Source organism: Corylus avellana, chromosome ca7 (genome assembly GCF_901000735.1).
Source record: "Corylus avellana chromosome ca7, CavTom2PMs-1.0".
NCBI classification, from domain to species: Eukaryota; Viridiplantae; Streptophyta; class Magnoliopsida; order Fagales; family Betulaceae; genus Corylus; species Corylus avellana.
In genome coordinates this window covers 25,314,186-25,328,448 of record NC_081547.1, presented here as the reverse complement: position 1 = coordinate 25,328,448, position 14,263 = coordinate 25,314,186, and the positions used below count along the sequence as shown (strand labels likewise).

The following is a 14,263-nucleotide window of genomic DNA, read 5'->3' as shown; positions in this document are numbered from 1 at the left end:
AGATCCTATTTCTCAGAGAGCTATTATGGCCATTTCGCCTACTGGATTCCATACTGTTTCCACTGTTTCGAACACACGCAGGCATTTCGTTTTTTTTTTTTTTTTTATCTGATCAACGCACGGGCATTTCAGTACAGAAACAACGAACCTATTGACCGATTCCCAAGGCAAGCTTTTATAACCGCGGATTGATCCTCTCAAACCTCCTCAGTCCTCGCCCACAACCATCTCTCTCTCTACCTTCTCACTGAAAGCACCCCGTATGGCCGCCACGGCTCGCCTGAGCCGCCGCCTGTGCGCCGCGGCATTAGCCGCCGCAGCCGGAGGCGCGGTCCTCCTCTACCAGCCAGCGCTGTCAGCCAACGACCTCAACGGTGGGTCCCAGCTCTCGCCAATTCGGCAGAGGATCAGCGACCTGAACGCTGCCGTTCCGTCCAGGGCGGTCCAGGAGTCGGCACTGATCGGCTCCAGCTCGGTTAACCCGCTCGACGTCCTCGTGATTGGTGGCGGCGCCACAGGATGCGGCGTCGCCCTCGACGCCGTCACCCGAGGCCTCCGCGTCGGACTCGTCGAGCGAGAGGATTTCTCTTCCGGCACGTCCTCGAGGTCCACGAAGCTCATTCATGGAGGTATGTAAACGCAAACCATTTTCATGCGTATGCGTATATGTGTATATGCATTGAATTCCTTGTATAAATTTGTTCGTGATTGGCAGTTTTATTTCTTTGCAATTGGATGTGTATGGCTATGATTTTGATAATTGAAAGAAAATTTAGTTAATCAGGTTGATCATACACGCGTGCGTTAGAATCGATCATTGTGTCTGATTTTCATTGACCTCCATTTCTTAGTGAGTTAGAATTCGTTGCAATGGTCATGGGTTTGGCATATGCATAACTAGTTGAGAAAGAAGTGGGTTTCTTCTTGTTCTTCCTCTTCTTTTTTCTTTTTATCAGCCACTGATGTGTTCGTATTAAAAATCCGATTGGTTGTCTGTAGAGGTATTCTATTTCCATTTGGGCCAAAGAAATAAATATTTTATTGTGAAAAGTTGTAGGTGTTGATCTTGTCATTGGCTTCTTTGCTTGTAAATTTTTCATTGTAAATTTGTCACATATAGTTGTCTTTTAGCTTTTGAGCAAATCGTTTATTTGTATTTCTTTGGACTACCTTTTAGGAGTTCGTTACTTGGAGAAAGCCGTCTTTAATCTTGACTATGGGCAGCTGAAGCTGGTATTCCATGCGCTAGAGGAACGTAAACAGATGATTGAGAATGCACCACACCTATGTCATGCTTTACCATGCATGACACCATGTTTTGACTGGTTTGAGGTAGTATACTACTGGATGGGCTTGAAAATGTACGATTTGGTCGCAGGAGCACGCCTATTACATTTGTCCAGATATTATTCTGCGCAAGAATCTAGTGAGCTCTTCCCCACACTTGCAAGGAAGGGTAAAGATAGAAACATGAAGGGGACAGTGGTTTATTATGATGGCCAGATGAATGACTCGCGAGTTAACATTGGACTGGCATTGACTGCCGCATTAGCTGGTGCAGCTGTGCTTAACCATGCAGAAGTAATATCATTTCTGAAAGATGAAGTTGATGAGCGGATAATTGGTGCACGAATTCGAGACAATTTATCAGGTACTTAAAATACTTCCTTTCCATATTATCACCTTAATGTTGATTTTTTTTCCACCTTTTTCTTTCTAATGAATTTGTTTATGAACAATCGATGACTAAACTTTAAAATTATCTAACTGACTGTAACTTATCAAAAAATTATCTGACTGTTAATCTCTGTTTTCATATGGTCGTCTTTTTGTTTTTTATTTTTAGTTTTATATTTGTATGAATGCACCAATTTTGCTCTCCAAAAAATAAATGATGTTATTGTTAGGGGAGAAAGAACTGAAAAACAATTCTTGGGAGGGGACAAGTCAGCTTCGACTTATTTGTATTTTTTTTTGTTTGCTCATTTTTTTTTATAAGTAATTCAATCTCATTAGGAAAGCGCAGAAGGAGTACAACCCTATTACACATGAAGTATACAAGAGAAAATGAAAAACACAAATTTAAAAACTCACGAAAACTAGAAAAAGGCAAACTATTATATGCTGTGATACGGAATGTAGCAGCAAGAGTTTATTGGGTCCTTTATTTTTATTTAGGTTTTAATTTGGTGTATTAATGTACGTTTTATTTAATTTTATGAGTCATTTTTTTAAGTCAATAAATGGGCATTACCAGGTTCTGTTAGGCATGTCAATAAAATTATGTTAGGTAAGTTAATAAAATAGGCATTGCCCTAGGGTTTAGTCTTATAGTCTATTTGAGCATATTTTGTACTCCAATGGAGACGAACTTTTATATGGAATAAAATTGTTGAGAAAGTGAATTTATCTTCTCTTCTTTCTTCTCTCTCCCTGCTCTTTCTAGGCTTTTTTCTAGCTTCTTCCTTTCTCTCTTCCCGAGCTTTCTACTCTCTTTGGCTTCTTTGTCCTCTCCTCTTCTTGGCTTTTCTCTCTGTTTCTTCTCTCTCTTTCACAGTTCTTCTCTTTTGTGTTTGTCTTGCATCACGTTGCTATCCAGATGTTAAGGGATTTGAACATAATATTTTTCAATTCTACCATCGAATTCTCTCAATTTTCAAAGTTCCTTGCATTCTACTCTTTTCAAATACACTACATTAAACACAAAAGAGCCAACCTCCAAACTTCCAAAACGTTACGGTTTCCCACCTAACCTCTCAAACTCACCAACTTTCTCACGCTTTGAGGCATAACCCAATCAACACCAAACATATGGAAAAGCGAACTCTATAATTCTCTTGCTACTTCATAGTGAAGAAAAAGGTGATCAATGGACTCCGCACTTTTCTTACACATATAACACCAATCCACTACTATATCTTTTCTCTTCCTCCGGTTATCCAAAGTCAAGATTTTCCCTAATACCACCGTCCACACAATGAACGCCACTCTCAAATGAGTAATAACACTCCTAGTACTCTTACAAGGAAGGGGGAACTAGTAGGAATGGATAGCACATGATAATAAGACCTCATTCAAACTTTCTCCAAAAGGAATCCAACAAATTCTATCATCTCCTCCTTGCCTTACTTTGAGAGAATACAACACTCAAAGAAAGAAGAGACCAAATCCACCTCCCTATCATGCACTGGTCTGGTAAAAAATAGACTGTTTTCTTTTACCAAAAAAGCAATTGTTTCTCATGTTGTTTCCCTGTCTTTCTATCTCTCTCTTGCTCTTGTGCACCCACACATGCAAATGTGTGTTTCCAGGGACTAATGCATGCATGCGTACTTCAGTTTTAATGCATACTAAGGTTTCTTGTATCTAGGGTAACTAAATTTGGTTACTTCAATTGTCATGATCCTTACTGCATTTCAAAGTGTACCAGGCAAAGAGTTTGATACGTATGCAAAAGTGATTGTCAATGCGGCTGGGCCATTTTGTGACTCTGTGAGGAAAATGGCTGATAAAGATGTGCGACCAATGATCTGTCCCAGCAGTGGTGTACATATCGTTCTCCCTGATTACTATTCACCTGAAGGAATGGGTTTAATTGTCCCTAAAACTAAGGATGGACGTGTTGTTTTCATGCTGCCATGGTTGGGACGAACAGTTGCTGGAACTACAGATTCCAACACTTCCATTACTTTGCTTCCAGAACCCCATGAGGATGAGATTCAATTTATACTGGATGCTATCAGTGACTACCTTAATGTTAAGGTGTGTTTCTATTGTCAATGTTGTTCTCTTTTGTGTCTCTGTCCTGCACCATAGCAGATACCTTTTTATGTAAAGATTTTTTTGTTTGTTTTTTCTTTTTAAGTTCATTTTTTTAAACAGCCCCTATCCATATTAGTAAGATTTTCCCAGTGAGACTTACTGGACATTGTTCTGTTAGGCTGTGCTCCTAATAGAATTTTTTAAGTTGATGGGCTTATGGTAGTTTGGATGTATTCCTTGCACAACTAACAAGCTTAGATCTGTTATTTGATTTTTTTTTTTTTATTTAAAAAAAAAAAAAAACATTTCAAGAGAGATCTGAAAATGTTGATAGTTATTAATGGTTTAGTGCGTTACTCCTTATTTATAAGGGCTTTTCTTTCTGGTGAAGGTCTGCCCATGTTGATGTTTGATAGATAACTAAATCTACAAGCAGTTGAAGGATGGTGCTAAAGACTCCATCTGGGTGTCTTTCTCTTTCCTATTGCTTGTACTGACAAAATTAATGTTTTGGAAGTGTAGGTAAGGCGAACAGATGTCCTTTCTGCATGGAGTGGTATACGCCCACTGGCAACGGATCCATCTGCAAAAAACACAGAGAGTATCTCCAGAGATCATGTTGTATGTGAAGAATATCCTGGTTTGGTGACAATTACGGGTGGGAAGTGGACTACTTACCGTAGGTAATTTTTGGTATTCTTGGGCTGAGATTTCTTATTAATAAATTATTGGAGTGTGTTACACTGGCAGGCAACACTGAACTCTTGTAAATTGGTTCCTCTTTGGGGTTCTTTCAAACTCTATTTATTACATACAATAAGTTCGCAGTATTTAATTGTCCCACAATTTGGTTAATTTATTCGAAATAGTCCCAATAAACTTAATTTCAAAGTAAATCAGAGTGATATAGGCCTTTTTGAATCAATGACAATGCCTGTGTGCTTAACCAAACACCCCACCGCACCAACCTTCTAATGCATATTGTGCTCACTTGTTGATGTACTCTCAGCATGGCAGAAGATGCAGTTAATGCAGCTATAAAGTCTGGAAAGCTGAGCCCAACCAGTAACTGTTTAACTCAGAACCTGCGGCTTATTGGTGGAGATGGATGGGATCCTGCATCATTTACAGTTCTTGCTCAACAATATGTACGCATGAAGAAGACACATAGTGGGAAAGTTGTTCCCGGTGTAATGGACACAGCTGCAGCGAAGCATCTGTCTCATGCATATGGAACTTTGGCTGAAAGAGTGGCTGCAATAGCTCAGGTTGGGTTGTCTTGCTCTAATCTTTACTTTGTGGCTTTTAACACTTGGGAGATTTCTTTGTATCCCCTTTTTTATATTTATTTCATGATGAAACTAAACTTGTAAATTAGTTGACATACAGTTTGACTACAGGCACTTCCTGCAGCATACCATATATGCTTAAATGCATTTGGAAGTAAAGAAAAGAGTGTTGAATGGGATCTAGGACTGTTTTTAATAACCTCCTGAACCAATGTGCAATCCCCCTAGAGTTTTGCTTGGGCATGGTTATTTTTAACATGGCCATGCTCAAACTCGGATAAAACAATGTGCACTTTGAGAACTTTGAAGTACACACTATTTTCTTAAGTATTTTTATTAAATGAATTACATAGACAACTGATTTTAAAAACTGATGCAGCTAGATAATGCTGCAAAAGTTAGATGCGCTGTGAAACAGCAGATAAAAGCTATAGGAGAAAAGCTTAACTCCTCTCTCTTGTTTGAAGAGAGAGAAACTCCAGAAAACATAGTTTTTCTCTCTCCGTTTCCTTGTGAGATCGTCTTCCTCCGCCGTTTGTGGATCTGAAGGAGAGGATTTGTCTCCATCCTCCTCCTTGTCCCTTTCTTTCCCCCTTTTCTCTTCCGTTTTCCCTCTCTCTCTTTTTTTTTTTTTTTTCCTTTGGTTTTAATCTGCAACGTCGGATCTACGGGTTTTGTTCTTTTTCTCAGCAAGTGCCACCTCTCTGCCGGTATCCTTCATTCCAGCAGCTGCCATCCGCTTCCACGCATGCAGTCCACACACCTCCGTGACGTGCGTGTGCTGCACTCGTTGCCCCCACCTCTGCTTCGGCTCGCTGCCTTCCCCGAAGCTTTAGTAATGGTTCTCCATAGTTGGATTTCTTGTTTGGGCTATGGAGATCTTGTTGGATCTTGTTGCAGATTCTTTTAAGGATACCTCTTTTTTTGGATACCACAGTGGTGCTCCGCTCAAGCAGCCAGATTCAGCTGGTTACAGTGCTCTTCCTCCCGCTGCAGCTTCAAAGCTTGAGCGCTGCTGCAGTCAGTGTTTTAATTGGCAGATCTTCATTTAGTTTGCTGCTTCAAACTGCCACTCAAGGCGGCTTGGTTCTTGGCCGAGGTGTCAAGCTTCAAATGGGTCAAGCAAATCTTCTGGCTCATTCCCTTTTATCTTTAGATTTAGGTTGCACTTTACCGACTGTATTGGGGGTGTTTGTTGTGTTGCCTCACCCTCTATTTTTTTATTTTTTATTTTTTATTTTTTGTAGTGTGGTTTGTTGTTATTCTCCCCTTCCCCCTCTCTCCCTTTGTAATTACTCAGGAAAAAAATAAAAAAAATAAAAGCCTTAGGAGGCTGATAACGGAGGGTTCCCGGAAATGGAATAATTTTGTTGTGAAAAGTCTCCCTGCTCAGATTTTCATTCATAATTTATAGGTATGAGACTAATAGCTTGAGAAGATTAGTTGGCCTTACTAGTTACATTTTAAGTTCCCAAAAAATAGGCTGATTACTAAACCTGGCCTAAATACCAAATTACAAATTTCATGGACTGGTTTTTCTAAAAAGTATGACCCGTTGGCTGCATGAATATTCCAGCAACGGAGTAATATTTGTGGTGATAGTTTTTCCTTGGTCCCTGTGGTTTGCTTGTTTATTTTTAGACAAAAGATATTTGACGTTGCTTGGTGACAGGGAATACATATGTCACTGCAGACCTCTAAATATTGACATGTTAGGTTTCATGTATAGTTGTAATGCTCAAACGTTAAAAAAACTTGTGTATGAGTGATATTGTGGCACATTATTAACATCAGGTGTTAATGGGTTTTTTTTTCTTTCTTTTTGTTCTTTTTATAATTGCAGTTTGGGGAATTTTCTGTATCTAGAAGCCATTTTGTTGACTGCAAAACAGATTTTTTTTATTTTTTCAACTTTTAATTTATCTTTTTATATAGAAAAAGAGAAAGTTGAAATAAAGTTTTTATTGTTTTATTTCAATGATATTCTTGCACTAGAGAATTATGGTATTTTTTAGTGATTAGTTTTGGAGCATGTTGATGACCATTAAATGGAATCCTGTCCACGGGGCTGTGAATCACGTGGCCGGGCTGCAGATTTTTCACTTGTTTCATTCATGAAATCATCTTTGTGGCATTTTAGTGTGGATAGTGTTATAAACTTCTAGTGTCATCTGGAGACTTACCTTAATTATCCAGAAGAGGTAATTTATTGAAAGCTTGCAATGCCCTAATAATGGGGATTAAAGAACAGATACTAAAACCAATTTTAACAGATATACTAGAAATCTTGAGGTAATATTAGAGAAAAAGGTAATGCCTTATAGCCCTAATAAGTTGACGAGCAAACTTGGAGTGCCTCGTGATGTTAATTCAGATATGGAACAAGATCACATTTCAGTAGTGTGATGGACAGCTTCTTTGAATCCTATTCGTGTTTGTTTTGGTGTTTAACTTTTGTAGTCCTCCTTTTTCTTCCTTTTGTCCTTTAGAATGAAAATCTGGGCAAGAGGCTTGCCCATGGATATCCTTTCCTAGAGGCTGAGGTTGCATACTGTGCTCGGCATGAATACTGTGAATCTGCTGTTGATTTCATTGCTAGAAGATCTCGGCTTGCTTTTCTCGACACTGATGCAGCAGGGCGGGCATTGCCACGCATAATTGAGATATTAGCTACCGAGCACAAATGGGACAGGTCAAGGAAGAAGCAAGAGTTTCAGAAAGCTACACAATTTTTGGAGACTTTCAAATCATCAAAGAATGCTCAGTTCCATGATGGAAAACACACATAGTAAGTACTGATACTGTTATTTATGAATTTCATCAATACTTTCGGAAGTGCTGTATAATTATTGATCATTCTTTATCACAATTCAGGATCAATAACTCAAATGAGCTGGATTTTTGAGAAGCTCATTTTTTCGCTCTTAAAATTGTTCACCACAAATTTTCGACCTCGTTCAAAGTGCGCAAAAGTTTGAACGGCTCTCTCTCCTCCATCCCTGCTGTGAAGTTAAGTTCATAGAACAGATCGGTATGCGATCCTTTTGGCCACAGCTTACACAAATGAAAATGAACTTGATTGTCTCAAACCTGTGGCACAATCTGCTGAAATAATGTTATTTTTCTCAAACTTGGTTGATCACATATGCTTCAACCTTGTGCAATATGCCTTTAAATTGGTGATGGGCTGCTGTTAATGTTTTCAATTAATTGAAATTAATAAATAACATAGTCGTTACCGTTCTTTCTTGTTTATTTTGTATAATAATATAAATGAGTGAATCCCATCTTTAGTTTGTGCCTGCCCTATATAATTACAGAGTCAAGAGAGGTTGAAAATTTGGTTGCAGAGAGATCGATCAAGAGAGAGAGACACAGTAAAATGTAAGTGAAGCTGCAATATTGACAATATTGCCTTTCAATCTAATCATACTTCCCACAGACACAGCACAAACAATGAAGAGAAACTCAAAACTATTTCGGACAAACCTGCAGATTGGAGAATGTATTGAAGAAATCGAATTCATTTGGTTGAGGATATGATAAGGAAAGCCAAATGTTCAGGCCAAGTCCAAAACACATGGCTTTCCACCTGGCATCCTAATAAAGAAAAATGATGACACTATTACAAACTCTTATGTAGAAACTTTAACCAAAAAATACAGCCAAAATTTTATAGATTCACTGCTACCAAAGAAAAATGAACACGTAAATGTTATTCTCAAATTAAACACTGAACCAAAGAGTTGGAATGCTTTCATCAAATACAAAACTATCTGGCATGACAAAAAAAAAAGAGAGAGAGGGGTAGGGGGAAGCATTTGATGGGAAAAGTTCATATCTTGTGTCATAGAATAAACGACTTGTAGTTTACTGAAAGAACGACCCGTCAAAAAAATATTTTTTCAAATTTTTGAAAAAATATATTTGAATTTGAAAAAATATTTTTGATTAATCTTATTAATTTTATTTTTTTAAAAAAATTAATTACATGTCATACATTTGATTTGATTGGTGCTAACATGGTATTTTATTATTGGACGAAATTTTAACGGAAATATCATTTCTGTATGAAAATTGAAACCCTAGATAGCAAAAAATAAAGTACCAAAAGAATTAAGGTATTTAACCAAAAAAGAAAAAAAAAAAAAACCATTAAAAAACCCAAAGACCCCCTCCTCCCCCAATCTTCAGAAAATGGCAACAGCGGCTTCACTGTCGTCCCTCCACCACCTCTCATCCTCATTCCTCTCCAAAGCCTCTCTCACCGTCAGACCGCTCCGCACGATAACCTGTTCACTTTCCTCTTCCTCATCCTCCTTGCAATTCAACATCTCCTTCGCACCCCCGAAGCCCAAGCCCAAGCCCACGCCCACGCCCAAGCCCCCGGAGCCCGAACCGTTTCCCGACCCCGACGCCCTCCCCGGCGGCCAGCTCTTCATTCCCTGGATCGTCCGAGGCGAGGATGGAAATCTCAAGCTCCAGACGCACCCTCCCGCGCGTCTTCTCCACGCCATGGCCAATGCCGAGACCGAAACGAAGAAGAACAACAACAAAAACAAGAACAAGAAGGCTAAGAGCCCTGACAACGCTTCCATGGAGCCCAAGTATTCCAAGGCCGCTCGAAGGTTCTTCAATCAGAATTTCAAAGAGCCCGCCCAGCGCCTCGGCAAGGTTCTCGCCGCTGCGGGAGGTAATCCAATCGTTTACCAAGAATATCCAATTTTTACTACACGTGAAGAGCTGTCCAACCGATTATGTTAGTGTGTTATTTATTTATTTATTCGTGATAATCAGTGGCGTCGAGGCGGAATAGCGAAGTGCTTATATTTGAAGGCAAGGTTACTGTGAATGGTTCTGTGTGCAATGCTCCTCAGGTCAGCCCACACTCCACTCATGCACATATTCTTGTTTCTACATGTTGAAAGTACTGCAAAGTGACAGAAATGTGTTGCTTGTTTATGTTTCTAGACACGAGTTGATCCTGCAAGGGATATTATTTATGTCAACGGGAACCGCCTTCCTAAGAGGCAGCCTCCAAAGGTGTATCTTGCCCTGAACAAACCTAAAGGGTGTGTTACTGTTGCTGATGCTCTCTTTCTTTCTCCGAGGTCATTTTATAGCTTGAGCTCTTTTTGTGATGTGCCTGTAAAATTAATGCGGTGACCTCAATACAGATACATTTGCTCATCTGGGGACAAAGAGTCTAAATCCGTGTTGAGCCTATTTGATGATTTTTGGACTAATTGGGTATGTGCTGGTAGAACTTTCTCTATAATATTTTCTGGTTGTCGATTTTTTTATTTTTTTTATTTTTTATTTTTTTCAGCACTAGTAATGTGGGGGAGTTAATTGGGGGCTTGATTTCATTACATTTATATGAATTAGCAAATTAGTGAAACAATATTTTGCATTTCCAGGGTAAAAGAAATCCAGGACTGCCCAAACCACGATTATTCACTGTAGGCCGCCTTGATGTTGCCACTACTGGATTGATCATTGTGACTAATGATGGTATGTGGATTGCTATTCATGCAACCTCGTGTGCCTTGAAGATATTTTCTTTGAGTTCTTTAAACATGGATTCAAATTAGAATGGACTTATCTGAAACCATATTTAATGTTGCTTGTTTCCAGGAGATTTTGCTCAAAGACTTTCACATCCTTCATCTAACTTAACAAAGGAGTGAGTGTTCACACATTGTTCTTTTTTGGTTATTGGGGACAATTGTATAATTGTGAAAACGTGTGTCATCTAAAATTATTACTTAATGTTATGTGAGACCACTCGGTACAATTTCATAGGAGATGGCTTTGAATTTTTTATGTCAGGCTTTGGATCTAAATTATAGTGTTACAACTATCCATGTTTAGCTGCTTAACATTTTATAAACTTTAATGCTAATGCCATCTATTCATGGTCTCTTCTGTCTCACTACTTTAGTATTGGGCATTAAATAATGTGACCTTGATTCCTCTGTATTCTGACACCATACAACATTTTATTTTGTGATTGCAGATATATTGTGGCAATAGATGGTGTTGTTAATAAGCGGCACTTGATTGCCATTGGCGAGGGAACAGTGGTTGATGGCATCCATTGCACTCCAGATTCTGTGGAGTTGCTACCACGACAACCAGATATACCAAGACCTCGTCTTCGTATAGTGGTACTTGTTGTCTATTCCAGTCTTCTAGAACTTTCTGATATCCAATACAGTTGCTGCTTACTTTGTGTTTTCCTGTGTCAGCCAGGTTCAGCTGCATTTCTGCTTGTAGCTAACTTTCATTTGCTCATCTGGACCCTGCAGGTTCATGATGGGAGGAAACATGAAGTTCGAGAGCTTGTGAAAAGTGCTGGACTTGAGGTTCAACTTTGGTTAATTGATTAGAGCATTTTTTCCATTTCCAAAAATAACATTGCTCTTAGTTGTACTGAAATCCATGTCGGAACGTTAAGTGGACCATAGGAATCCTCTAAATAGCAGATCATTGTTTAGACTAATATTATAGTGTTCTTTTTTTCTTTTTTTTTTAATTTTCTGAGATAACATACATCTTTATGGTCTGGTATAGCATCATATGTCATGGGGAAAGAAGTAGTTTTGTTGTTCTTCAAGAACCAAGATGATAAGGCATTTTAAATGCTTTTGGTAGTCCAAATTTGTACTTTCATCATACATGTGTATTAGGGATATGCATTGTTGTTACATTTAGAAGATTTATGTTTACAGTTCATGCGGAAAAGTGTGATCTTCTGATGAAATGTTAACATGGTTAATTATGCTTGTAGCAACATCTGGTCTTCCATCATGGTGTGTAAGTGGCTCCTTTATGCTTGTTGATTTATATTTCTGGTGTTTACCTTTGCTGCTTATGTTTCTTGTTGTTACAGATTCATTCTTTAAAGCGTGTAAGAATTGGTGGTTTCAGACTTCCAACAGATATTGGGTAATTGCTCTGAATGATAACTTTTAATAAAATCATTTCTCGGCAATGCCTTTCCTTCCTTCTGAGCTATTCAATTTTGTTAAAAAATTATACACTATCAAGTATGAATGATCTTTATTGTGTCTGAGCTCGTGTGTCATGCATATATAAGTCAATTTTGCATATACCTGTGAGATAGCACTTCTTATTTTTAGTTGATACTTGATATTGGACAAATCAGCTGCCTATGGTTTACATGAGATAGTGCAAATGCTATTCTCATACCTATAAAAATTTAAGTTCCTCGTGGTTAGTGAGCTAAACATTTTTGGTTTTTCTTTGTTTTTTGGCTTATTGTCTTGGTATTTTCAGGTTAGGGAAGCACATTGAACTAAAACAAAGCGATCTAAAGTTACTGGGTTCAAAGAGTTAAGAAATCTGCTGCTCGATTGCTGGAGTTTTCATTTTCCTTATTATGGGTGGTAGCCCTTTGGGGGAGTGATAGAATTTTGATACATGAGTTGGACTGCAGCTTGTGTGTGCCATTATTGGTATCAATGCAAGTGATCTTTATTGTAATTCAGAGCTCAACTATCACTGAGAAAGCGAGAAGTGGAGAGACCATTCATGTAGATGTACATAGTGCAGATGATAAAGGAGAACCTGTAGAGCAAATGGTTATGGTTCTAAAAGTATTGTTGGCTTCTGATTAGAGATCAGGGGTTTTAATAATTTGAATCATTAAGAAGAAAGGACCATGTTATCACGTCCATATTCTGCTTTTTTAATCAAGATTTATTCGAGATTACTCTATGTAATTATCAAGATAATTGAATTTACATTTTCTGCTAACGATTTAGAAATGGTTCTCTCTCGTACATGCGACAGGTGGTGTATACTTCTGTTGTGCATCATCATCCTCTCTCTCTCTCTTTCTTTAACCTTGTACAATTGTTTCATAGACAAAATACCCCGTGTACTTTTTCCCACTCCAGCTTGCATCCGGCACAAAACGTACAACATTGCCGGGAAAATGAACACAAACAAACAAACAGGGAAGCACCAGACCACCAGATTCTTCAACGGACAATCTGACACTGTCCAACTCATTTGCTTTCACCCTCAACACTATACAATGGTCAATGGAAAAAGGAAGATTTCATCTATCTATGAAACCTTCATCAAAGTCCCATAATCGAACCCTTATGATATGCCTACTACAGCTGCTATTATTGGAAAGGTTTAAAACATCATCAATCTTTCTCAAAGATGTTCTCAATGGGTTTTCTAGTAGTGCCAAAAAAAAATTAAAAAAATTAAAAGTAGGTAAAATAACTAGTGTTGATAAAGAAAGATGGATTGCATCTGAGTGGTTAGTAGGTTTTGTGAGTTTAAAAACAGGGACATGGTGATGTTTCACAACCTGTATTGGACGGCAACTAAAAACGAAAAACGACAAACAAAAACCCTATATTTATTTATTTAATCGTACACCTTCTTCACTGGTCTCATGTGAGTGAGTACCAGGCAACAACTATTCTTTTGCAAATCCAATTCTTGTCATCAATTTTTTTTTTTTTTTTTTTTTAAATCGAATTATATATTTGATGACCAATGAAATTCGACCACTTGTGACTGATTGCAATTGCATTGTCAAAAAAATACACTGCATGTGCCCCGCCCCTAATCAAGTTGTAGATTAGAGGTCCTACAAATCATTCATGGATGCACCAACCGACCTCTTGCTCTTGTTATAAGAATCCACTAAAAATAAAATATCGAAGTGTTTGCTTAAGTTAATTAGAGTTTCCATATTTGGATGACCACCAAGGGTTCTTGCCTCATGAAAATTCTTATGAACAAAGAGTCTTACAAAGAAAGTTCAAATTATTATTGAATGAATCACTATTAGATTTTGACTTCAATGATGAATTTTATTGTCACGTTAGGAAGTGTATGAGTGAGAATGTGCGTAGTATTTCGCAAAGAATAAATCGGGTAAGGCTTTTGAGTTCACTTGACCCCGCGATTATGCAGGTCAAACACATGTTTTTAAACAGAATTGAGGAAAAAATTATCATTTGATAGTAAGTTTGAAAATGTGAAAAAATAAAAATAAATAAATAAATAAATAAAAGTACATTTTCAAACAACAATGGGGTGCATTTTAAAGACGCGTGATCTTAAAGGCCGAACCACAATTTTAAAGGTCAATTGCGATTTTACCAAATGTTTAACTACGTATTTAAAAATTATACTTTTTCATTAAATGCGTTTAAAGA

At 38.0% G+C, this 14,263-nt stretch overlaps 2 protein-coding genes across 2 annotated transcripts; both read left to right on the top strand.

Annotated features, from left to right (window-relative positions):
• The first annotated feature begins 80 nt into the window (after window positions 1-80).
• Window positions 81-8,347, top strand: LOC132187143 (glycerol-3-phosphate dehydrogenase SDP6, mitochondrial). The gene is made up of 7 exons (XM_059601339.1): window positions 81-629; window positions 1,178-1,651; window positions 3,431-3,762; window positions 4,285-4,445; window positions 4,772-5,030; window positions 7,541-7,839; window positions 7,926-8,347. Coding segments are annotated over exons 1-7 (1,893 nt in total). The 5' UTR covers window positions 81-262; the 3' UTR covers window positions 7,927-8,347.
• Window positions 8,348-9,215: 868 nt separating this feature from the next.
• Window positions 9,216-12,794, top strand: LOC132187024 (putative ribosomal large subunit pseudouridine synthase SVR1, chloroplastic). Its single transcript, XM_059601175.1, has 10 exons — window positions 9,216-9,744; window positions 9,849-9,928; window positions 10,023-10,123; window positions 10,229-10,301; window positions 10,472-10,565; window positions 10,689-10,737; window positions 11,071-11,221; window positions 11,363-11,419; window positions 11,947-12,002; window positions 12,354-12,794. Exons 1-10 carry the CDS (start codon window positions 9,249-9,251, stop codon window positions 12,412-12,414), a joined length of 1,218 nt encoding a protein of 405 aa, XP_059457158.1. The 5' UTR covers window positions 9,216-9,248; the 3' UTR covers window positions 12,415-12,794.
• Window positions 12,795-14,263: the final 1,469 nt, after the last annotated feature.